We start from the raw sequence: 26,839 nt of genomic DNA on the forward strand, positions 1-26,839 counted from the left end.
GTCAGGTTTTTCTGCTAGGCTCAGGGCCGGTGCAGACCTGAGGTCACTCTGCTTATGACATATGTCCAAGATGGCGGCTGTTCTTTGTCTTGCTCGCCCTTGAGAGGTGAGCGGAGAGAAAGAAACCCGTGTCCGTACCAGTCACCTTTTTTTCTCTCTCTCTCTTCCAGTTATCCTGGTGAACTTCCCCCCCCGGGGGTCATTCCCTCTAGTCTCCTCTCTCTGCTTGCCTGCTGGTGTCTCGGACTATTGAGGTTCGGCTCACCTCGTGTTCCAAAGCTGATGTGTTGAGTCTGCTGCTGGTGTCCCGATCTGTGGGCTCCCATGCTCTCCATGCAGGTCCACTGTGAATCACGTGTTCCGGAAAAGTTTCTTCTGCTGTTTCCTCCCCTACTCTTCCTTGAACCTGCAGTATCTCCACTTTTATTAAACTGTCTCTCCCCGGACTATCAGTGTGCTCCCTTCCTATTCCACCATCTTGCCAGTCTGACACTCTTGTTTCCCTCTAGTTTGGGTCTATCCCACAGCCTTCAGACCAAAGCTTCTACTTCAGAATGAATCCTCCTTTATAGCTGTCTAAATCACACCTCAAGCTCAAAAACATCTAACTTGAAAATCATATCATGGGGGCTGGCATTGTGGTATAGAGGATAATATTGGGGCCAGTGCTGTGGTGTAGCCAGCATCCCATATGGGCCCAGTTCAAGTCCTGACTGCTCCACTTCTGGTCCAGCTCTCTGTTATGGCCTGGGAAAGCAGTAGAAGATGGCCCAAGTGCTTTGGCCCCTGCACCCACATGGGAGACCTAGAAGAAACTCCTGGCTCCTGGCTTCAGATCAGCCCAGCTCTGGCCATTGCAGCCATTTGGGGAGTGAACTAGCAGATAAAAGATCTCTCTTTTCTCTATTTGGCTCTCTCTCTCTCGCTCTCTCTCTCTCTCTCTCTCTCTCTCTCTCTCTCTCTGTAAATCTGCCTTTCAAATAAATAAATACAATCTTTTTTAAAAAGTATATATATATTGCAACCTGAACTTTTTTACCCACTACTCCATAGGGAAAATAAATATAATTATGTATTTTAGTAAACCTTTTTTGGTAATTGTTCCAAAAGACATGCCTCCCTGTATCCAAGTCTTCAAATGGTCCTTCAACACAGTTGCCTTTGACTGTGCCATTTTACTTGGATTAGCCCATGGACCATCAATATATATCAGACAAACAAAGTTTGAAGAGCTTTGCCAGGGCCAGCCCTTTGGTGTAGTGGGTAAAGCCTCTGCCTGCAGTGCTGGCACTCCACATGGGTATTGGTTCAAGTATTGGCTGCTCTATATCTGATCCAGCTCCCTGCTAATGTGCCTGGAAAAACATTGAAAGATGGCCCAAGTACTTGGGCCCCTACACTACATGGAAGACCCAGAAGAAGCTTTTGGCTTCTGGCTTCAGTCAGACCCAGCCCTAACTATTGCGGCTATTTGGGGAGTGAACCAAATGAATGTTTCTGTCTCCCTCTACCTCTGCTTTTCAAATAAATAAATAAAAGCATCCATCTCAATCAAGATATCAGATGATTAAACCCTACTTTATGATCCAAGGAAAGACAAGTCTATGTAGTGTAGCTCACCTCCAAAAGATTGATTCAAAATTACAAATGAAAGGATTGTATTTTCAATCTGCATATCTCTTGTAGGTTCTCTACACATCAAATGCTGATGTATATCAGGGAATAGAGAAGAAAGAACTGAAATTCACCAGCATTTTATAGTCTCACATAGAAGTCACCACAAGCATGATACACGCCAATCACACAGCCATTGTCTGGAGACTATAAGACTATGCTTACTGTTTTACATATGTGTGGGCATTCAATTATGCTATATTTGTATTTAGCAAACTACTTAGCAACAAAATATGATTTTTCCACTTTAAATAAATGAAAATAGACTAACTTTAAAATTCTTTTATATTTAATGTTGCATAGAATGGATAACTCTCATTAAAGGGGGAAAATATAGCAATTTTAACACAATCTTCAAAAGTACAGTGTTACAAATTGATTCATTTCTGAAAAGTATCCCAAAACTAAATATAATTTTTTAACTTTTATTTAATAAATATAAATTTCCAAAGTACAGCTTTTGGATTACAGTGGCTTTTTCCCACCCATAACTTCCCTCCCACCCACAACCCTCCCATCTCCCACTCCCTCTCCTATCCCATTCACATCAAGATTCATTTTCAATTATCTTTATATACAGAAGATCAATTTAGCATATATTAAGTAAAGATTTCAACAGTTTACACTCACACAGAAACACAAAGTGTAAAGTACTGTTTGAGTACTAGTTACACCATTAATTCACATAGTACAACACATTAAGGACAGAGATCCTACATGGGAAGTAAGTGCACAGTGACTCCTGTTGTTGATTTAACAATTGACACTCTTGTTTATGACATCAGTAATCACCCTAGGTGTGTGTCATGAGTTGCCAAGGCTATGGAAGCCTTTTGAGTTCACCAACTCTGATCTTATTTAGACAAGGTCATAGTCAAAGTGGAAGTTTTCTCCTCCCTTCAGAGAAAGTACCTCCTTTGTTGATGGGCCGTTCTTTCCACTAGGATCTCATTCACAGAGATCTTTCATTTAGGTCTTTTTTTTGCCAGAGTGTCTTGGCTTTCCATGCCTGAAATACTCTCATGGGCTTTTTAGCCAAATCCAAATGCCTTAAGGGTTGACTAAATACAATTTTCACTATGACAAAATGCAGAACAATTATCAAAATTAAAGTGGCTGACATCTACAATGATATGACTGTAATCAACTCACTTATCTCCTAAAAATTTGTTCCATCTTTCTTTTTTGTTCTTGCTGTTTTTAAATATTTATTTATTTATTTTAAAGTAAGAATTACAGAGACAGAGAGGCAGTGGAAGAGTGAGACAGAGAAGTCTTCCATCTGCTGGTTCACTTTCCAAATGGTCACAATGGCTGGGGCTGGGCTAGACCGAAGCCAGTAGCCAGCAGCTTCCTCCAGGTCTTCTATGTGGGTGCAGGGGCCCAAGCACTAGGCCCTCTTTTACTGCTTTTCCTAGCACTTAAAGCAGTTGTTAGCAGGGAGCTAGACTGAAAGTGGAGCAGCTGGGTCTCAAAAAAGCACCCATATTGGATGCCAGCATTTTACCTGCTACACCACAGCTCTGGACCATTCCATCTTCCTTGTCAGGTAAAAAGATCGTGGCAATCTTCCTGTGATACCAGAGCTATCAGGATTTAGGAGGCATCAGCACATTTGCAGTCACCAACTTTGTTGACAGACTAGGTTTCAGAGAGCTCCAATTCTGGAAATAATGGAGGTAAAATGAAGTGGTAGAGAGCAACACAAATAGATTGTCAGAAAAGACAGATTATCCCTCCAGTGATAGCCATACCTTTAATAACTTTCTAAGTACTACTTCCTAGATCCTTGCCTGTCCTCAACCCACTCACATATCTCTTCTAAAAGCTTATACAAACTTTCCAACATCACTCTATCTTTGATAGCTTATGGATTAGGTGAGGTATCATCACTTAAATCTTAAATCACTCTTGGCATTAGAGTGAATAATTAATTGCTTGGGCCATGCAAAGCTATGGCCTTCCCCCTTCTAGGATTCCCTTGCTTCTGCTGTGAAGAACTATTGAGAACATTTGGGCCAGAGGGATGTTCCTGCAGGTGAAATCCCTATTCATGGAACCCACTGCTTCACACACCATTAGCTACTTTGTTCTAAACTAAACAGGATCAGGGCCAGCACTGTGGCACGGAGGGTTAACACCTGGCCTGAAGTACCGGTATCCCATATGCATGCTGGTCCTGATCCTGGCTGCTCCACTTCTGATCCAGTTCTCTGCTATGGCCTGAAAAGCAGTAGAAGATGGTCCAAGTCCTTGGGCCCCTGCACCCACATGGGATACCCGGGGGAAGCTCCTGGCTCCTGGCTTCAGATTGGCACAGTGCCAGCTGTTGCAGCCAATTGGGGAGTGAGCCATCAGATGGAAGACTTCTGCCTCTCCTCTCTCTGTGTAACTCTGACTTTCAAATAAAATTAAATAAACCTTTAAAAAATCTTTAAGTGTCTGAAAATACTAGCTGATAGAATAAAAAAGGGAGAGAATGATCCAACATGGGAAGTGAGATACACAACAGACCCATAGAATGGCAGATGTCCTAAACAGCACTCTGGCCTCAGAATCAGCCCTTAAGGCATGTGGATCCGGCTGAAATGCCCATGAGAGTATTTCAGGCATGGAAAGCCAAGACACTCTGGGGAAAAAAAAAAAAAACCTAAATGAAAGATCTCTGTGAGTGAGATCCCAGTGGAAAGAATGGGTCATCAAAGAAGAAGGTACCTTTCTCTGAAGGGAGGAGAGAACTTCCACTTTACCATGGCCTTGTCTAAACATGATCAGAGTCAGTGAACTCCAGGGGGCTTCCATAGCCTTGGCAGCTCATGACAAGAGCCTAGGGTGATTACTGAGGCCATAAACAAGAGTGTCAATTTGTTAAGTCAACAACATGAGTCACTGAGCACTTACTCCTCATATAGGATCTTTGTCCTTAGTGTGCTGTACATTGAGATTTAATGCTATAACTAGTACTCAAACAGTATTTTTCACTTTATGTTTCTGTGTGGGAGCAAACTGTTGAAATCTTTACTTAATGTATTCTAAACTGATCTTCTGTGTATAAAGAGAATCAAAAATGAATCTTGATGTGAATGGAAGGGGAGAAGGAGTGGGAAAGGGGAGGGTTGCAGGTGGGAGGGATGTTATGGGGGGGAAGCCATTGTAGTCCATAACCTGTACTTTGGAAATTTATATTCATTAAATAAAATTTAAAAAAAGAAAAAAAAAACTTTAAGAAAATAAACTAAATGGGATTGGCATTCAATTTCCTAATTGTTCTCACAGAATCCACTGTGCTTGGAAAGCAGATTTTGTGTAAACAAGAGCATGGGCAGGATACACAGTGCAGGAATGGGCCAGAAACTTCATTATCTGAGAAGGCAGCACAAAACCTACTACTGTCTAATAGTAGGGCAGCCTGTGCCACTTCACAGTGAGTTATCTGTAAATTTGGGGGTATTTCACTGGTATTGTTAATATCTTAATGCTACAATGGATAAAATAATGTCATCCAGGCCACTAAAATGATTCCTCAGTGGCTGAGCTGGAAGTGGACTTATACCACAGGCCTCCCTGCTGCTCACACAATCTGTAGGCTCCCCTTTCTCCATTGTCATCTTGGATTGTCCATTCCATCTGTGGAGATTCTGGAACCACATCTGCACATGTGAAAGAACACACTGGCTTTCTGGAACAGCACCCACAACTGAGGAACATCTGTCTCACTTTCTAGGGCTCCCTGTGGGCCTGTGAGACCTCTATTTACCTTATCCCCAACCTTCAGGGAAGCAGAATTCATTCACAGCTTGTGGAGCAGCATTGGGAGAAACACAGGGCCTAGAAAATCTTGGAAGAACAGGGCAGGGCTGAGAAGGATGGCGCATGCTCAGAAGGAAATGGAAAGGCCTTCCGATGGTTCTTCACTAATGGTGTCACAAGATGATGAGACTACATTTCTCATAAGCCTCTGCACCCCTCCACTAAGAAACAAGAAAAGTGGTATGTCTATTTGCTCACTATTCAGTCCTACTGCCTGTGAATACATGTAATGCATTGAGATTGGTCTCTATCCAAGTGGAATTCTCATGATCAATTCTTAGCCTGACAAATTCACATTTGAAAGAAATGTGCTAGGAATGGAGAAATTTGAACATTGCTGTTTAATGCTATTTGTCACTACTTTATTTCTATTTTTCTGTTAACTGTTTTGTAGGTATAGAACACACATCTAGGGGCTGGCACTGTGGCATAGCAGGTAAAGTCACTGCCTACAATGTGGGTATCCCATTTGGGCACCAGTTCACATCCCAGCTGCTCCACTTCCAATCCAGCTCTCTCCTGTGGCCTGGAAAAGCAGTGGAGGATGGCCTAGGTCCTTGGGCCCTTGCACCCATGTGGGAGACCCAAAATAAGCTCCTGGCTCCTTCCAGATCAGTGCAGCTCTGGACATTGCAGCCAATTGGGAAGTGAACCAATGGATGGAAGACCTCTCTTTCTCTCTGCCTCTCTTGCTCTCTCTGTGTAGCTTTGACTTTTAAATAAATAAATATGTCTTTAAAAAAAGAATACGTATCTATTTATTACAGATACTTAAAGCATGAGGAAAGTCACAATGACTCTACATTAAGATACCTAAACAACAAACTAATATTCTGTGGCAACTCATATTTCACCCTTGAAAAAAGAGGCTTTCTCTAAAGTACTACAGTAATTCATTACCTATCAACGGATCATATTTCCCAGTTAAGAAAACTATCCTAGAGCATATACTGGAATAAAATAGTGGGCCTTAAGGTGGATATACCTCAAAATCACTGTACAATCACAGATCTGCCATTGCCTGGAATGAAGGAACTCATAAGGCCTCTCTGTCCAACCCATACACCATCTATCTGACTACCTAATAAATTTTCATTGTCTAACAGCTGAACCTGAACTTTTCCCTCCATTTGTGATTTCTGCCACCAATTAGGCAAGGAGATCAGTGCAAGGGTTTCATGGCACCCCACCCCTATTGCTGCTCTCCTTCCAATTGAGATAAGCCTGTATTCTATAGTCAGAGTTGGTGTAGGTTTGAACAGGGATGTGAAGGCATACTCACTCTTACCCAACAATTTACCCCTTGTTGTTTCTATCCATAAGATATGGTTTTCCCTGTTCTCTGATCCTGCCTTTGCCCTTCAGTGATTGTCTTCTGCAAATTAAGAAACCTGCCTCAAAATGTTAAGCCTAGATCTCTCCATTTCTGATCAGATTGGCAATTGCACCTGAATATGTAGTTCTCAAAGTTGTATTCCTTGAAATAGAAAATGATTTGCAGGAATCAAAGAATTAGCTTGAGGGCCAGCATTTTTGTGCAGCAGGTTAAGCCACTCTGAAACAATGTCATAACATATGGTCACAAGTCTGAGTCCCAAATGCTCCACCTCCATTCCAACACCCTGCTAATGCACCTGAGAAAGCAATGAAAGATAGCCCAAGTTCTTGGGCCTCTGCCATTCACATGGGAGACCTGGATGGAGTTCAAGACTCCTAGCTTTGGCCTTTCTCAACAGATGGAAGATCTCTCTTTCCCCCACTCTTTCTCTGTAACTCTGCATTTCAAATTAACAAATAAATCTTTTAAAACTTTTTAAAATGAATTAGTTTGTTCCATGAAGTAGCTAGTTGATTAGTCCTTTTCTAGTAATTACTGCTCCAGAATGGTGGTAGTCACACACCTCTGTCAGCAGGAGTTGTTCATACTAGGATTGGAATGTGGATTCCATGAGGAGTTCTAATAAGAGAAAAACCTGAAAGATCATATCCATTTATAAGTAGTTGACCTCAGGCACTCACTCCCTCTTTGTCTTACCTGTACTCTCATTTATTTATTTATTTGTTTGTTTGTTTATTTATTTATTTTGACAGGCAGAGTGGACAGTGAGAAAGAGACAGAGAGAAAGGTCTTCCTTTTGCCATTGGTTCACCCTCCAATGGCCACTGTGGCCTGTGCACTGCGGCCGGCACACCGCACTGATCCAATGGCAGGAGCCAGGTGCTTCTTCTGGTCTCCCATGGGGTGCAGGGCCCAAGCACTTGGGCCATCCTCCACTGCATCCCTGGCCACAGCAGAGAGCTGGCCTGGAAGGGGGGGAACCGGGACAGAATCCAGTGCCCTGACCGGGGCTAGAACCTGGTGTGCCAGCACCGCAAGGCAGAGGATTAGCCTAGTGAGCCACAGCACTGGCCACCTGTACTCTCTATGTAATGAGTAGAGCTCATGATTTTGAGCATTAACTAAGTGACAGGAGTTCTCTGATTTGTACCAAATGCATAAGAATTAATAGTCCCTCATGTGATGATAAGGGAAATGATGAACCAGCAGTAGGATTGACTAATTGAGAATACCATAAGGAATAAAAGCTGAAATAAGTCCTTTCTGATACATCACTAATAAAAATATTTAGGCATATACCTGTGGTGTCTGACCATGCTTGGTTATCCATTAATTTAATTCATGAATATATTTTCAAAGAAAGACATATGAGATAAGACTAATATCACCTTTCTCCACCATCCCCTGCCCCAAGTCAATCACTGTATTTCATCCATTTCTATGCTGCCATCACTTTCTCTTGCATTTATATCTATATCTACACATAAATGTGCAGTACAGCTTACATAGGGGAAGTCACATTTTACATGAATTTGAATTTGAAATGCATTAAAAATGTTACATAAAATTTTGATAATTCAATACACCTGGCTAAAACTTTGTCAATATGATATCACTTTTTTTTTTGACAGACAGTTAGACAGTGAGAGAGAGGTACAGAGAGAAAGGTCTTCCTCCTGTTGGTTCACCCCCAAAATGGCCACTATGGCTGGAGCTGTGCTGATCCGAAGACAGAAGCCAGGTGCTTCCTCCTGGTCTCCCATGTGGGTGCAGGGTCCACACTTGGGCCATCCTTCACTGCCTTCCCAGGCCACAGCAGAGAGCTGGACTGGAAGTGGAGCAACCGGGACAGAACCAGCACCCCAACTGGTACTAGAACCTGGAGTGCTGGTGCAGCAGGTGAAGGATTAGCTTAGTGAGCCATGGCATTGGCCAATATCATATTCTTAAGCAGCAGAACTGAGGTATGAATATATTTCACTTACCATGAAATTCATCCATTAAGGGTGTACATACAAGCCACCAGCTTCCAGTTATGTATAACAATAACCACCATTACTTTTAGAATATTTTATCACCCCCAAAATACATAGGGAGAGGCATTTGACCAAGTGGTTAAGATCTACCTGGTTACATTCACATTCTAGAGTGGCTGGGTTTGAGTACCAGTTCCACACCTGATTTAATTCCAGCTTCCTACTAATGTGTGCCCTGTGAGTACATTGCCCAGTGAGCAATAACTTAAGTAGTTTTGACCCTTTGAGCCATATTGGAGACCTGGATTGAGTTCTAAGCTCCTTACTCCTGTTACATTGTGTGTTTTTTTAAATATTTATTTATTTATTTGAAAGGCAGAATTACAGAAAGGCAGAGGCAGAGAGAAGTCTTCCATCCACTGGTTCACTTCCCAAATGGCTGTGATAGCTGGAACTGGGCCGATCCAAAGCCAGGAGCCAGGAACTTCTTCCAGGTATCCCACATGGATGCAGGGACCCAAAGACTTGGGCCATCTGCTGCTGCTTTCCCAGGTACATTAGCAGGGAGCTGGATTGGAAGTGGAACAGCTGGGACTCGAACCATCACCCATATGGGACACCAGCACTGCAGGCAGTGGCTTTACTCGCTATGCAACAGTACCAGCACCTCCCTTGAAGTCTTTAATGAATTAATTAGAAAACAGTAAAAACAGAGAGAGAGCTTCCCTCTTCTGGTTCACTTCCCATGGTGGGCTATATTACAACTAGGAGTCAGGAATTCCACCCACACTTCCCATATGATACAGCACTCTAACATGACATGAAAAAAACAACAGTATGTGAATTTGAAAATATTTATCTTTTGTGTTTACTAACTTATTTAAACAATTGTAGATTTTTTAAGAAACTAAGATATTAAAAAAAAGCATGGTTATAATTTGAAATCATGTCTTGCCAAAGAACAATTCTAGAAACAAAGAGCCTGGTGCTGTGGCATAGAGGGTAAAGCCACCTCCTGCAGTGCCAGCACCCCCCATATGGGTGTTGGTTTGAATCCTAGCTGCTCCACTTCTGATCCATCTCCCTGCTAATGTGCCTGGGAAAGCAGTGGAGAATGATCCAAGTGCTTTGGCCCCTGTGACCATGTGGAAGAACCAGAAGATCCTGTCTCCTGGCTTCAGAGAGGACCAGCTCTTGCCATTGCAGCCATTTGGGGAGTGAACCAGTGGATGGAAGATCCTCTCTCTCTCTGCCTTTTACTCTCTGTAACTCTACCTTTCAAGTAAATAAGTAAATATTTAAACACTAAAAGAAACTAAATTAAATTATACTTCTTACAAATGAAATAAGGAACCTTGCATCACACCTTTTATGCACTATTGTTCTTAGGTCAAAATTATACATTATTTTAAAGTATCTAAGAAAAACAAGTATACCTTTTGCAAGCAAAATAAATTAATGACTCTGAAAACATCTTTAGTTTGTTTTTACCAACAAATTTGAAACAATATAAGGTGTCACATGAGCCAAAATATATTTGGATTAATTTAATAGTTTCAATTTATGTGAGTCATCGTTGATGTATGTCACATAAAATAGAGCTCTTAAGGAATTTTTACCATGTAGGTGCACCATAGAACATATGCACACACACATATGAAACACATATATCATAAGACAGAATAATAAAGCAGTTTCTGTTCGGCACCATGGCTCACTAGGCTAATCCTCTGCCTGTGGTGCCAGCACCCCGGGTTCTAGTCCTGGTCGGGGCTCAAGATTCTGTCCTGGTTGCTCCTCTTCCAGTCCAGCTCTCTGCTGTGGCTCAGGAAGGCAGTGGAGGATGGCCCAAGTGCTTGGGCCCTCCACCTGCATGGGAGACCAGGAGGAAGCACCTGGCACCTGGCTTCAGATCTGCACAGCGCACTGGCTGTAGTGGCCATTTGGGGGGTGAACCAACAGAAGGAAGACATTTCTCTCTGTCTCTCTCTCTCACTGTCTAACTGTGCCTGTCAAAACAAAAATTTAAAAAAAGCAGTTTCTGTCAGGGCTGGTGCTGTTGCATAGTGGGCTAAGCCTCTGCCTGTGGCACCAACATCTCATATGGGAATCAGGTTTGAGTCCAGCTGTTCTACTTCTGATCCAACTCTCTGCACAAGGACTTGGATCATCTTCTGCTGCTTTTCCAGGTTGCATTATCAGGAAGCTGGATTGGGCGTGGAGCAGCTGGGACCCAAACTGGTGCTCCTATAGGATGCTGACATTACAGGAGGAAGCTTAACCTGCTACACCACAACACTGGTCCCTGGGGTCCAGTTCTTCCCACCACTTTTCTTTCTCCTTCCCTCTTCTGGGCAAAGGACTTGCCAGATATGAAATAGGTAAACTAGCTCCCAAGGTTTTATTACTGAATGTTATTAGGTTGGTAGCCCAGATGGTACCAGGAGATTCCTCTGGGGAGCTTATCTTGGGAGAAGGCTAGGACCACCAGTAATGTTATCAGGGTAGGAGTAGTATTCTATGGTGGAAAATGCTAGGCAGGACAGAATGTGTGCTTCTGAGGCTGCTAAGGGCTGCTGCAGTGCTTTCCCTTCTGTGGTGCCTTGTGTTCCTTAGGTCCCTCTTACACGCATAGGCTAATTTTTAATTTCCTACCTAACACATTGGAGCTGAATGAAGTGTGTCATAGAGAAAAATAGTTGATAGTTTTGGAAGTATTAGAGGAGAAAGTTGTCAATTGGTAATGTGGAAAAAGATCTGGATATATAGGCATTTATTGCCAGACTTATTGCTATGGATTGATCATGTTTTGTCCACTCTGTCATTGGGAGATCGAATCCCAATAATGAGTTATTAGGAAATAGAAATAGATGACATCTTATAATGTTATGGACTAGGTGTAGGGCCTAAATTAACTTTCCAGGTTCTTGCTTTTACTTAGAGAAGAATACTAAATACAGGCCCAAACACAGCATGCAATGTGATAAACTTTTTACAAAGTGAGAAACATACACACACCCAAAAGGGCTTAATTAGGAAGAATGGGGCCAAAGAAAGGGAATTATAGCCTGCTCTGCTCCTCCTGAGTCTAGGTGGATGACAGAGAGCTTCTCTTCTTCCTAGCTTTTTATACTCTTAGAAAAATGGAAGTGTTGGGGCCCATGCTGTGGTGTAGTGGGTAAAGCTGCTGCCTGCAGTTGAAATTGGAGAAGACCCCCTAAAATCTACACTAAAAATGTGGCTCTTAAAGTTCTGGGGTGTCACATGTGCTACCAGAATTTGGGGTGCCATACGATTTCACCATGGGCTTGTTACTAAATCCCCAATATTAATAAGCCCTAGAGGGTTCTTGCCTATTATTTAAAGAAGAATTCTAAATATCAGCACAGATAAACGAGGCAGCATGGTACATTTTAAGCTTTTATTTAGTGAGAAAAATGCATAGGAGAGTTGAGAGCTTTATTTAAGAGAGAGGTAAATAGGGGTTCATACCGAGCACCAGGAACCAGCCATATGAAAGAGCATCTAGGCCAGGAAGCCTTGGCCATGTGCCCTGGTGGTGCAGGGCTACAGCCAGCCCCCTCCTGGCAAGAGTCCAGGGAAGAAGAGAGGGCCAGGCCACACCATGTCACACCTTTTAACCCACTTCCAAAGGCAAGTGGTTAATTAAGCTGATTGGCTGGTGGGCACCCAAGTGTGGCCAGGTAGGGGAATGAGGCCACACAGGGCCATGGTGAAGGCATCAGTTAGGGGCATGTGGTCACACAGGGGTGTGGTGAAGGTGTGGCCTTCCAGTTCACAAATCTAATCAATTTTATCCTGTATGTCTGCCTACTTCATAGTGCCGGCATCCTATATGGGTGCCAGTTCATATCCCAGCTGCTCCACTTCTGATCCAGCTCTCTGCTATGGCCTGGGAAAGCAGTAGAAGATGGCCCAAGCCCTTGGGTCCCTGCACCTGCATGGGAGACCTGGAAGAAGCTCTCAGCTCCTGGCTTCAGATCGGCACAGCTCTGGCCATTGCAGCCAACTGGGGCATGAACCATCGGATGGAAGACCTCTCTCTCTCTCTCTCTCTCTCTCTGCCTCTCCTTCTCTCTCTGTATAACTTTGGCTTTCAAATAAATAAATGAAACTTTTAAAAAAGAAAGAAAAATGGAAATGTTTACATGGTACAACCCCCATTTCCTGGGTAAGAGGAGGCACTTCCTGGGGTGGGGATCCCTGATTGACAGGAAGATGAATATGAAAATATAAAGTGAACTAGGTGTGACTTCCAGCTCATTAACTTAAAATTACCTATCTAATCTTCACCACATCAATAAGAGGTGATTAGGATAAGTCTTTTCATGTGATTAATGAGTTATTGCCAGAGGTCTGCTATAGAAATTACTTTGGGGGACTGGCTTTGTGGTATAATGGGTTAAATTGCAACCTGCAATGCCAGCAAGCCATATGGGTGCCAGTTCAAGTACTGACCACTCCAATTCTGATCTAGCTCCTTGCTATGTGAGAGTGGCAGGGATGTCCCAAGTGCTTGCCTCCCTGCACCCATGTGGAGATGGGGATGGCATTCCAGACTCAGCATTGGCCTCATCCAGATCTGGTCATTTTGACCACTTGGGGCATGAACCAGTGGATAGAGGATCAATCTTTGTGTCTCTCTGTGTGTGTATCTCTTAACTCTTCCTCTCAAGTAAATAAATATATCTTTATTTAAATATTTTATTTATTTATTTGAGAGGCAGAGTTACAGATAGAGAGAGGGAGAAACAGGGAGAAAGGTCTTCCACTCACTGGTTCACTCCCCATATGGCCACAATGACCAGAGCTGCAGCAATCCAATGCCAGGATCTTCTTCCAAGGTCTGCCATGTGGATGCAGGGGTCTAAGCACTTGGGCCATATTCTACTGCTTTCCCAAGCTATAGCAGAGAGGTGGATGGGAAGAGGAGCAGCTGGGACATGAACCAGCATCCACATAAGATTCTAGCACCACAGGCGGAGGCTTTGCTCCTTACTCTTCAGCGCCAGCCCAGCAAATATATTTTTAAAAAGTCACTTTGGACTGGCCTCTCCTACATTCCTTTTTTTGGGTTACATAGCCTCTATACCACATCTAAGCCTCTGTCAAAAACAACACTGCAATGATAGACTGCTCCCAACCTTGGATTTGAGCCAAATAAAGCTACTTTTTTATAACTTACACGATAACTCTATAGTATTGTGTTATTAGCAACAGAAAACAGCATCAGACACTGAGGAAGGTCTATGCTAAGAGGATTGGGTTGTGGGCTTGATGATCTGTTTCCCAACTAAGAGTAATCAGGTCACCCCTGGAGAGAAAGGAGGGAGAGAGGACCCTATATGTCACAGCTTCTCTTCCATACATGATGAAGTCTGTATTCTCCCTGAGAATTCGCTCATCCTCACAACACAATTTGGCAAGATTGGCTCTAGGACTGAGCCAAGGAAACTAAATGCAGGGATGAGAGAGCATACTCATAATCCCAGCTGCCAGCCCAGCTCACATCCTGAAAGCTTGAGGCGGTTGTTTCTACACACTCTCCATTTTTCAGCTTCTGAGGTGTTTGGGCATCCTTCTGATGGCTCCTGTGGTGAGGAGAACTCACAGAGCAGCAAACGCTGAGCCACCAAGGGCCTCTCTTGGGAACAGACTAGAGAAGCTGTGTTTGGCAACAACAAGATCAAAGATCCCATATGGTATCCAGTGTTGTCTCAGCATACCTGATTGGACAGTTTGTTCAGCTGGTGATTATACATGACATCAGAAAAGATTCAACCAATCAGAATTGCCCTAGCATATGGGTAGTCCTTTGGGCAGTTTCTGTTGGGGGACATTCAGCTCAAGTCTAAAGCCACCTCATCCTCCTGGGGGCTGGCTCTCTTGACAGCAGCCTGTACTGTCATGTCCCTGATGATTCCACCTGAGATCCCTCAATCCCCACCATGTCTGTGATCCTTCTGGGATCTTGTGACCTAGAACTTAGCCTCACAGTCACAATTTACTAACATTTACTGAGTCTTGAGCCTTTCAGTTTCATCATATTCTTGGCATACTTCTCTTGTATGTCACTTCAGTATTTTTTATTGTTTTGAAGAATATTTAAAGATACTGAAAAGACTCATTTGCTTCTAGTCTGTATCTTTTTCCTTTAAAATAGATTTCTACTTGTTTCTTAGTGATATATAGTAACCCCATTGATGGTATAAGTTAATCTTGTACCCAGGATTCTTGCTTAGTTCTCCTATCAGTTTGTTTTAGGATTATCTCTGTATAGATAGTTTTGTTACTTAAAAATTTATCATTGGGGCCAGCCACTGTGGCGCAGGCATCCCATATGGGCACCAGTTCGACCCAGCTGCTCCACTTCTGATCCAGCTCTCTGCTATGGCCTGGGAAAGCAGTAGAGGATGGCAAGTCCTTGGGCCTCTGCACCCACATGGGAGACCTGGGAGAAGCTCCTGGCTCCTGGCTTCAGATTGGCGCAGTGCTGGCCATTACAGCCAATTGGGGAGTGAACCATCTGATGGAAGACCTCTCTCTCTCTCTCTCTCCTTCTCCTCTGTGTAATTCTGCCTTTCAAATAAAAATAAATAAATCTAAAAAATGTATCTTTATACTCAGTGTTTAAATTTCATTGTTTCATTTCCCTGATTACACTTTTAGTACAATATTGAAAAGAAAGACCCATCTCACATGGGTCTGCTGCCAGAGGAAAGAGCTTTATTTATTTTTTTAAAAAAGATTTATTTATTTATTTGAAAGACAGAGTTACAGAGAGGCAGAGACATAAGAGAGAAGTCTTCTATCCTCTGGTTCACTCTGTAAATGACCACAACAGCAAGAGCTGGGCTGATCTGAAGCCAGGAGCCAGGAGCTTCTTCTAGGTCTCCCACTCAGGTGCAGGGACCCAAGTGCTGGGGCCATCTTCTGCTTTCCCAGGCCATAGCAGACAGCTGGATCAGAAGTAGAGCAGCCAGGACTCAAACCTGGCACCCATATGGGATGCTGGCACTACAGGTGATGGCATTACCTGCTATACCACAGTGCTGGCCCTTGAGAAAAGAGCTTTCAATGTTCCATGTTAATTTTCCTGTTTTTGTTCATTATAGACAATCTTAACTATAATAGGGACATTCCTATAGTTTACTGCTCTGCTAACAGTTGCTTTTTTATGGTCAGATGCTCAACTTAATTAATGCTTTTAAGCATTTAGTTTAAATAATTGTGATTTTTCTTTTTGTATTTTTTAGTGGTTTATTTATTTGAAAGAGTGACAGAGAGAGTGAAATGGAGAGGAGGGGAGAGAGAGAGAGAGAGAGAGAGAGAGAGAGAGAGAGAGAGAGAGAGAGAGAGAGTTATTAAGCTTCATCAACTAGTTCACTCCTCAAATGGCTATAGCAACCAGAGCTGGGCTGAGTTGAAACCAGGAGCCAGGAACTTCATCTGGATCTCCTGTACGAGTGGCAGAGATCCAAGTACTTGGTTCATCTTCCACTGCTTCCCCAGGTGAATTAGCAGGGAGCTAGGTCAAATATAGATCCAGGATTCAAATCAACACTCTGATTTGGCATCACAATTCATAGCTTAACCCACTGTGCCACAATGCCAGCCATTGGTTCTGGTCCTTTTTCTGTTTTAGGCAGTAGCCTGATTGACAAGATTTCTTTTCAAATAACTATAACGCTTGATATCTTGGGAGTATTGCTGTCTTGCCAATGTGGGAAATCTAGTAATGTTTACAAATGAGTAAACTCACAGTATCCCGGAGCTCAGGACACACCTGGCTGTCTGGCGCACGTGGCCGAGGGCTTCAGGCCATGGCCGGAAGGAGACGGGATAACTGCGGGGTGCCAAGGCAGGACCGGCCAGATTTAAGGCCACCCCTGCTGCAGCCCCGGTGGCACAGTGGCACGACACGAAGGAGGCCGTCTCTGCCCAGCGAATATGTTAACTCCGCGAGGAGCCGGTGAGGGGCACAAGGCGGTTCCCAAGGGAGCAGCGGGAGACTTTACCGACACCCACTCACCTCACAAGATGTGCGGAGAAACACTGGAATGAGAGTTAATTGCGGGTACAGGCGGAAAACAACTCCAGGGGAGCAGCTGAACGTCTGTGGCCGCGGCAGCTGGGAGGCAGAGGCCTCTCCCCACACGCAGGTGCTGGGTGCCCATGCTCCTCACACTCAGTTCTCGGGGCGCACTGGGCAGCAGATGAGGGCACAGGCCCAGCAGGTGCTCTGTGGTGGCTCCCCCGGGTTCTGCCCAGGCTTGCAGCAAGATGCAGACCATGGCATTGGGAGCGCCAGAGCTGGGGCCAGGTCGGGGAGGCCAGCACTGGAGACCAGGATGCTTCCAGAGAACCCTGGCCAACCTGGTATGCTGGCGGTGTGACTTGGCGCAGCCCGGACAAGTGGTTAAGTGGCCACAGGGAGAGATCTGTTCTAGAACGTTGATGACACAGAAGTTCATTTCCACCTCTGCCATGTGGCACAGGGTCAGGGAGGCCTCTGCTTCCTGCTCCTGGGCGCTGCCTTCAGCACAGGCCGAGGTGATCCTGTGCCACATCCAGAGACGAGACATCACCCACTGGGTGTCAGGTGTGGGGCCACCGTTGGCATCCAGGCTTCTGGCTGTGTGGTTTGCTGCGTGCCTCCTTCCTGGTGAAGCCCCCAGCTGGAAGGGGGCCACCTTGGCCCACCCAGGGCCTGGGAGGCACCTGTGGACACCAGGTGGGGGCTCACCTGTGCAGGCCATTCTCATGGCCCACTGGACATGTGCAAGCCATGATGGCCTGAGGCCTCTACTCAGTGTTGTCCCAGCCTCAGGCTGACTCGCGCCAGTGGGGACTTCTCCTTTGAGTTTGCGTACAACCTGACAAACTGAACTTTTTGGTCAGTCTCCTGTTCCTGCCCAGCCCTGAATTCCTGTAATTTCAGAATGAGGTCAATGTCATCCACATTCAGAGGTCACTTCCCAGAAGTCTCAGGCCAGAGCTCCCAGGGAGGGCCGGGAGCATCCCCTTAGGGTGAGGACGGTGGGGGAAGCGAGGAACCTGAGATGGGGGGACCTCAGCCTTGGGGAGGCAGAGCTGGCTGCAGACCGTGCCGTGTGCAGTAGGGGCAGCAGTGCCGTGTGCAGCTGATGGTGCCGTGTGCAGCAGGGGCAGCAGGTGGGGCCATGTGCAGCTGCCTCTGCCACCTTCTCAAGAGCTCTATCTCCCCAGCCCAAAGCTGGGTACCCACCTGTCCCTGACTCCCAGGCCCCACCCCAGGCAGCCCTGCTCTGCTTCCTGTCTCTCTGGGGTCCTCCTGTGAGTGAGGGCTACAGGCATTCTTTGTCATCCACTAATGTCACACAGCACCCAGGCCCGAGCACAGAACTCCTCTGCTCCTCTGTCCATCTGTCCATCCATTGGGGGACAGCTGCCTTGCTCTGCAGGGTTGGGGCTGGGTCTTGGGGAGACCTGGGCTTAGCTCTGGGGTGGGCACTCTGATCGGCCCTCATCTACTGAGACGTGGCCCTTGCTGGTCCAGATCTGAGTGATGGTGATGTCTTGAGCAGAGTCCAGCTGCTCTCTGGGTTCCTGGGCGAGAATCCCTGAGGTCAGAATGCACCAGCATTTCCTCACAGGTTGCCACTGTCCCCTGGTGCTGTGTGTTTTTTTACTTAACTAACTTACTTGAAAGACAGCTCTACCTGCTGGTTTACTCCCTGAATGCCAAGCCACATGGGTGCCGGGGAGCCAGGTCCTTGAGCCATCTCCCCGGTGGCAGTCAGTAGGAGGCTGGAACTGGGAGTGGAGCTGGGACTCAAACCCAGGCCCTCTGGAGTGGGCTGTGGGCCCCACACCCCCAGGCCAAACAACCACCTTGGTGTTGTCTTTGGACTGAGAAAAATTCCCATCAATGTGATTCTCATGGAGCACACACAGGGCACAACCAGGAGACCTGACAGACACTGAAGGCCAAGTTTGGTAGTATACACACACACAAGCACACATACACGTGTGCACACATGCACACACTGCACACACATGCACTCACATGCAAGCACACATACACACAAAACACAGTACACACACGCCCACACACAAGCACACACATGTGCATACATGCACACATGTATATCGACATGCACACACGTGTACACACAGCACATGCAAAATACATGCATGCACACACACGTGTGCACAGTTCTGTCAGGTCTGGGGCTGGACATACATGGACGACAGAGCTCCTGCATCTTGGCTAAGCTCACTGGGAGCCCCAGGGGAGCGGCTCCAGGGGCAGCAACCAGTCTGTGATGGATCAGTCACTCAGCTGCAAGGCGGCCTGGTCCTGCCTGGCTCCACGCTGCCGGCACACGCTGGGGCTCCTGGGCAGTCGCGGGCTGGGAGGGCCACCAGTCTGGCACTGCACAGCTGCTACGTGGCCCCTCCAGAAGGGGACCTGCCCTGACTGGTGCTGCCTCCCCAGGGGCCTTCATGATCCCATTCCTCATCCTGCTGGTCCTCAAGGGCATCCCCCTGCTGTACCTGGAGTTTGCCATTGGGCAGAGGCTGCACAAGGGGCCTGTGGGCATGTGGAGCGCCATGCACCCAGCCCTCAAGGGTGTAGGTAGGCCCCTCCCTGGGCACCGGGAAGTGTGGGCAGTATCGGCATAGAGTGGAGGGGCACAGCCTGCCTGCCCAGAGTAAGAGCCCAGCAGGGGGCGCTGGCCACCTGCTCAGGCGGCCTCCATCTACTCCCACACCCTGCCAGCCTGGGGGGTCACTCATTGACCAGCTCTGTGACCGGGGCACTGGCTCCCTCAGACCTCCGGCCAGGGCAGGGGGCAGGGTCCACTGATGAGAGCTCCTGGGGCAGGAGGCCCTTGCCCTGAAGCCCAAGATCCAGGCCTCCCCTGCCTGCCTCTCCTGGTCCCTTCATGCTTGGTTCTGTTAGAGGCAAGCACCTACAGGAGCCCCTGCCCCACCACGTGCAGAATCTCCCCTGAAGCCCCCTCGCCCACGCAGGCATCACCGCCATGCTAGCATCCTTCATGGTCGGGCTGTACAACTCCATCATCGCCTGGATCTTCGGGTACTTCTTCAACTCCTTCCAGGACCGGCTGCCCTGGAGCCAGTGCCCGCTGGACCAGAACCTTACTGGTGAGCTGCACCTGGGGCCGAAGCCAGGGTCCTGGAGGGGCTGGGGACAGGGAGCCCCGAAACTCCGCTCCACCCAGGGCAGCCAAGGGAGAGGGAGGCCGTCAGGAGCTAGGGAGCATGCAGCCCCGGGTGCGTGCACGTGTGCTGCTCCCGCCGACACGCGTCACGGCCGCGCCCTGGCAGGCTACACGGATGAGTGTGCGCGCAGCTCCTCCGTGGACTAATTCTGGTACCGCGAGACGCTCAACATATCCACGTCCATCAACGACACGGGCTCGGTGCAGCGGTGGATCCTGCTGTGCCTGACGTGTGCCTGGAGCGCGCTCTACGTGTGCACCATCCGCGGAATCGAGACAACGGGCAAGGTGCGGGGCGGGCACCGCGCGCGGCTGCGGTGCTGGTGCTGCGGTGCTGCGGTGCAGGGCGCGCCCTCGCCGGCTGCCGTGAGCCCGCCTCCCTGCCCCGCTGCAGGCCGTGTACACGACTTCTAGGCTACCCTACCTCGTGCTCGCCATCTTCCTGATCCGCAGCCTGAGGCTGAAGGGCGCGGGCGCCAGCATCGCCTTCCTCTTCACGCCCAACGTGAGTGCCGCCCGCAGCTGCCCACTGCCCGCTGACGCTGCGCTCTCGCTCTGCGCAGGTCACCGAGCTGGCCAACCGGTCACCTGGCTGGATGCGGGCGGGCAGGTGTTCTACTCCTTCTCGCTGGCCCTCGGCGGCCTCCTCTCCTTCTCCAGCTACAACTCGATGCAGTGAGTAGAGGGTGCAGGGGTCCTGGGGCGCCGGGAGCAGACCACGCCTCAGTTTCTCCATCAGACCTGGAAACCCAGCCACCCTAGCGAGAGCGTGCATGGCAGCCCTTGGTGGGGGCGTGCTGGGGGAGGTATGAGGAGGGCGACCCTGCTGACCCTGTGGCACCTGGCTTCCCGGGTGCTGACCCTTACAGAGGCTCCATCTGGCTGGCAGGACAGGTGGCTCCCACGTCTCCACCACCTCTATCCAGTTCCAGAACATTCTCCCTACCCCACCAGCCCAAGTCCCACCCTGTGACCCACTCTCCCTGTCCTGCCAGCTCTACAGGGCCTTGCGGCTGCTCCACAGGTGCCTGGGGCTCTGTGGCTCTTGGGAACGACCCCACCTCCAGGCACGTGCCTGGGAGTGGAGCTGTGGGTCCAGCCGGGTCTCCATGGCCGACGGCATCATGTGTGTCGGCTGCACCAATGCCCGGCAGGTCCAGGGGCACCTGAGGCCCAGCTGGGACTTGAACCCAGGGATCTCCTGCTCCAGAATCAAGGGGACAGCTGCTCCGGGGACCCCAGAGCCAGTAGGCTGTGGTGGGGGAGGCGTGAAGGGCAAGGGCCAAGGGTCCCTGCTCTGGGCTCCCATGCATGGCATAGCCCTCTGGCCCTCTGAGTCCTCAGCACCTGCACCTGCTTGGAGGGGCACAGGTGGACTCCCGCCCAGCTCATTTCCCAGCAGGCCTTGGGCCCTCAGTCCTGGGCCTGGCAGTGGTGCCTTTGCTGACCTCTGCCTGTGGGGTGCGAGATGGTGGTCATCTCCATCAATGGCTTCATGTCCGTGTAAGCGGCCACAGTGATCTACTCCATCATCGGCTTCTGCACCACCGAGCGCTATGACGACTGCTTCAGCACGTGAGTGGTCCCGCCCCTGCCACGCCCTGCGCCCAGTGTCATCCTGGCTCTGCTCCTAGGAACCTCCTGACCCTCATCAACGCCTTCGACCTGCCGGAGGGCAATGTGACCCAGGAGAACTTCGCGGAGATGCAGCTCTGGTGGAATGCCACGGACCCCGCAGCCTACGCCCAGCTCACATTCCAGAGCTGCAGCATGAACTCCTTCCTCTCAGAGGCAGGTCCTGGGCACCCCAGCAAGTGGGAGGCAGAAGCGCCCCCGCCGGCCCCCCAGGTTGCTCCCTGGGGCTGCCATCCACTTCCCCTTGGTCGCCACAATGCTGGCCGTGGCACATCCTGCTGCCGCTCGGCTCCCCACACACTGCCTCCTCTCTGTTCGGGAGCCCCCAGGTTGTGGGGGTGTCACTACTTCCAGGCTGGCTCCCACAGCACCAAGCTTGGTGATGGGATGTGGCGTCACCTGTTGTCAGCTGTGTGTCACCTTCTGGGCCCCAGGTGGCTGCTGGCATTCCCCATCCCAGCCCAGGCGCCCTCAGCTGCTCCTGGCTCTGCCAGGGCCGGGCACACCTGGCGAAGGGCCCCGGGCCCCGTGCACCCTCACCTCCCGGCCCGCAGCTCCGCTTTACCTGTGTATCTGGAGCCAATAGGAGGCCTAGGATCAGCCTCATTCTTGCTTGGTATGGTTCAGTCAGTGGGCTGTGCGCTGACAGGATGACCAGTGTGGCCGTCAGGGACCAACAGGCCCTGGGTGACTGGGTGCCATCATGCGGGGCATAAAGGGCATGGGCCTGGCCTTCATTGTCTTCACAGAGGCCATCACCAAGATGCCGGTGTTGCTGCTGTGGTCCGTGCTGTTCTTCCTCATGCTCTTCTGCCTGAGCCTGTCGTCCATGTTCGGGAACATGGAGGGCATGGCTGTGTCACTGCAGGACCTCACGCTCATCCCCACCAAGTGCCCTAAGGAGCTGCTCACAGGTGTGTGTGCCACGGGGGGCCCAGCTGTGTCCCCTTCCCACTGGGCCACAGGTTGGGACCCGCTCGGCTCTGTTTCCCTGCAGGCCTCACCTGCCTGGGGACCTACCTCCTGGCCCTCATCTTCACACAGAACTATGGCCAGTACTGGCTCTCCCTCCCAGACAGATATGTGAGCTCCATCCCCCTGCTCATCATTGCATTCTGCTAGGTGTTCGGGATCCTCTACATGTATGGCATTGATAGGTACGAGGGAGGAGGCAGCAGGGAGTTGGGCCGGGGCCAGCCTCAGGGGGCACAGGACAGACAGCAGAGCAGCAGCCCTGAGTCCCGGGAGGGGGCTCTGCAGGGCCCCTCTGTCTTCCAGATTCTCCTACACCTAGCTGTGCAGAGCAAGCACTGACAGCAGCATTGGGAGACTGCCCAGAACTTGGGGTATATGAGCATGGAGGCCACAGCAAGAGCAGGCCCTCTGCCACATGGCTGAGCAAGAGCCTTGGTCTGGGCCCCTCACAGCAGCCTGGGTGCAGGTGCAGCAGAGGAACTATGGGTGGGTGGGCAGTGGGGCTGGGGTCCTCAGCCTGGGGTACCTATGTTGCAGTGGGGGGCTGTTCCTCCTTGGAGTCCAGGCTATCCAGAGCGGGGACTTTCAGCCCCCACTTGGCCAGACATCTGGGCACTCACCTTGCTGGGTGGGGTGGCCACCAGAGAGCAGCCTGAGAAGCTATCAAGGCGAGCTGCTTCTGAGACCAGGTGTGCAGGCACAGGTGTACAGGTACAGGCATGCAGGCCAGATGTGTGAAGGCCAGGCATGTGCAGGCCAGGTGTGCAGGTACAGGCATGCAGAGGCACAGGTGTGCAGGCACAGGTGTGTGCAGGCCAGGTGTGTGCAGGCCAGGCATGCAGAGGCTAGGTGTACAGGTACAGGTGTGCAGAGGCACAAGTGTGTGCAGGCATAGGTGTGCAGAGGCCAAGTGTGCAGAGGCCTGGTATACAGGTACAGGTGTGCAGGCACAGGTATGTGGAGGCACAGATGTGTGCAGGCCAGGTGTGTGTAGGCCAGGTGTACAGGTGCAGGTGTGCAGGCACAGGTGTTTGTAGGCCAGGAGTGTAGAGGCTAGTTGTACAGGCACAGGTGTGCGGAGGCCAGGTGTGCAGAGGTACAGGAATGCAGAGGTACAGGTGTACAGGCACAGGTGTGTGCAGGCCAGGTGTGTGTAGACCAGGTGTAGAGGTACAGGCATGCAGAGGCACAGGTGTGCAGGCACAGATGTTTATAGGCCAGGAGTGTAGAGGCCAGTTGTACAGGCACAGGTGTGCGGAGGCCAGGTGTGCAAAGGTACAGGCATGCAGAGGTACAGGTGTACAGGCACAGGTGTGTGCAGGCCAGGTGTGTGTAGACCAGGTGTAGAGGTACAGGCATGCAGAGGCACAGGTGTGCAAGCACAGGTGTGTGCAGGCCAGGTGTGTGTAGGCCAGGTGCACAGGTACAGGTGTGCAGGCACAGGTGTGTGCAGGCCAGGAGTGCAGAAGCCAAGTGTGCAGAGGCCTGGTATACAGGTACAGGTGTGCAGGCACAGGTATGTGGAGGCACAGGTGTGTGCAGGCCAGGTGTGTGTAGGCCAGGTGTACAGGTGCAGGTGTGCAGGCACAGGTGTTTGTAGGCCAGGAGTGTAGAGGCCAGTTGTACAGGCACAGGTGTGTGGAGGCCAGGTGTACAGGCACAGGCATGCAGAGGTATAGGTGTGCAGGCACAGGTGTGTGGAGGCCAGGTGTGCAGAGGTACAGGTGTGCAGGCACAGGTGTGCACAGGCACAGGTGTGCAGAAGCCAAGTGTGCAGAGACCTGGTGTGCAGGTACAGATGTGCAGTTACAGATGTGGAGGCACAGGTGTGCAGAGGCCAGGTGTGTGCAGATATAGGTATGCACAGGTGTGTGCAGGCCAAGTGTTCAGAGGCCGTGTGTGCAGGTACAGGTGTGCAGCTGAGGGGCAGGCCAAGGTACACAGGGTTGGCCATGCTCTGGTAACATCATGCAGTGTGGGTTTGGCCATGTGCCTGGCCCCACAGCTGTGCAGCTGTGCTTGGCACTGTACATGTCTACACGTCCATCTGTGAAAGGCCCGGAGTACAGGGTGAGGCAGCATCTCACCCAGGTCAGTTGACACCATCCCAGCCTCTGTCTCCAGGTTCAACAAGGACATTGAGTTCATGATTGGGCACAAACCCAACATCTTCTGGCAGCTCATGTGGTGGGTTGTCAGCCCCCAGATCATGCTGGTCATCTTCCCCTTCTACTTTACGGTCAAAGTCAGCAAGGAGCTGATCTACAGTGTCTGGTACCCCAGCTACGTGAGTGCCTGGGGCCGCCCATGCCGGGAGGGTCTCAGGTCGGGGTGGAGGCCCTGCGTGTGCTCAGGGAGGGTCACAGGTCAGGGTGGAGGCCATGCATGTGCTCACAGGAGGGTCACAGGTCAGGGTGGAGGCCCTGTGTGTGCTCAGGGGAGGGTCACAGGTCAGGGTGGAGGCCCTGGGTGTGCTCAGGGGAGGGTCACAGGTCAGGGCAGAGCCCCTGCATGTGCTCACCTCTGGCCTGGTTCTCCCCCAGGAGGAGTTCCTCAAATCCTGGCAGGTCAGGTACCTGCCCTGGGTGTACATGGTGGTGGTGGTCGTGGCTGCCATGCCCAGCCTCATCATCCCCTGTTTCGCCATCTGCAAGCTCATCAGGGGCCACTGCCAGCAGCCAGGGGACCAGCAGGGCCTGGTCAGCATGCAGTCCACGGCTTCCATGAATGGGGACCTCAAGTACTGAGGTCCCCAGGCTGCGTGTGTGTGTGAGTGCACGCATGCACACATTTATGTGTGTGTGTGTGAGCATTTCATATGTGTGTGCACTAGCTTGAATATGTAGACATGTACATTGTACATGTGTATATTCATTCATGTGTATGTGATGTTTCTCCATATGCATGCATGTCTATGCACACGTGTGTGTACATGTGAGTTATGTCAGCATTGTGTGCATGCCTGGATATGTATGTGTTGTGTGCACGTATGCCTGTGTGCATACATGTGCATGTTTTATGGGTGTGTGCATATGCATGTGTATGTGTGTACGTGCATCTGTACATATGTAGCTATATATTTTGTGCACATGTGGACGTGTGCATTGTGCTTACATGTATATGCACACTGCTTGTATGCACGTGCATGTGTGTGCATATCCAGGTGCACACGTGTTCACACACATGTGTGCATCTGTGTTTACATGTTCATGACACACACGTGTACCATGTGGGCCCAGTCTCCTTGTCATGAACACAGTACAGCATGCCACACAGCCCTGAGTATGTCCCCCAAAGTCAAGAGCTGAGGGGTGGGGAGGCTGCACCTGCTGCACCCCAGGTTGCCATGGATGGCCATGGAGCCTGGAGTGTGGGCTGCTGACTCGGCCCTGCAGCCATTCTCATTTCCCAGCCCTCACCCTGTGTCCTCCCCCTATCTACAGATGCTTGACCTAGAGACCCCCGAGGTCAGGGTTTGGGCCCTTTTACCAGAAGCCCATTGAGCCTGTGGTGACATGGCCACACACCCCCTCCATGCCCTGGCCCCACCACCCCTGGCTTAATGAATACTCACCATTTAATCATTGCTTCTGCCTGCCATGGACAGACGCTCTGAGTGCAGCTCAATGCGGCCCAGCCAGAGGAAGACATCAGCTGTTTTCTTACAGGGACATTAACTGAATTGTTAGCCAGATGTTGGGAGAGAGGGTTACAGGGTAACTTGGCCTCGGCCCCTGCCACCAAGGATGCTGTATGCCTCCTGGCTCCCCTGGAGCCCAGGGCTGTGTCAGGGTGGATGGCCCTGGGACTTGGCACCAACCTCAGCCCATGCAAGCTGTGCCTGTGGTGTCTGCTTCCACAAACGGCCACCTCCACGTTCTGCAGAAAAGCCTGAGTGCTTCCCTTCAAGTGGACTTTATAGAATTCTCACAAGTTGGGCTGGGATGCTGGGGGGTCCCCTTCCTCCCAGAGACCCCGGCCACAAACTCCAGTCCTGCAGTTCCAGCTACCTGGCACACTGCAGACACGGAGCAGGGTGGAGCTTGGACATGTTCTGACCACTCAGCACTCACCCCTCCACTGCCCTGCAGTGCCCCTGGCACGGCACGGCCAGGTGTGTCATCCAGGAGGCTGGTGGTTGTGTGACACCTCCAGAACACAGTGCTGCTGCTTGGCAT

The 26,839-nt window shown here is 49.8% G+C and overlaps 1 protein-coding gene across 1 annotated transcript; it reads left to right on the forward strand.

Moving 5' to 3' along the window:
• The first annotated feature begins 16,643 nt into the window (after positions 1-16,643).
• LOC149119257 (sodium-dependent neutral amino acid transporter B(0)AT1-like) lies at positions 16,644-25,408 on the forward strand. Its single transcript, XM_089325307.1, is given in 13 exon segments — positions 16,644-16,792; positions 17,319-17,422; positions 19,301-19,441; positions 19,840-19,974; positions 20,158-20,339; positions 20,446-20,560; positions 20,624-20,726; positions 21,507-21,626; positions 21,686-21,841; positions 22,395-22,600; positions 22,684-22,843; positions 24,786-24,948; positions 25,205-25,408. Coding segments are annotated over 13 exon segments (1,938 nt in total).
• Positions 25,409-26,839: the final 1,431 nt, after the last annotated feature.

The sequence above is a fragment of the Oryctolagus cuniculus genome, chromosome Y (assembly GCF_051225735.1).
Source record: "Oryctolagus cuniculus isolate XC-2025 breed Fujian yellow rabbit chromosome Y, ASM5122573v1, whole genome shotgun sequence".
Lineage (NCBI taxonomy): Eukaryota > Metazoa > Chordata > Mammalia > Lagomorpha > Leporidae > Oryctolagus > Oryctolagus cuniculus.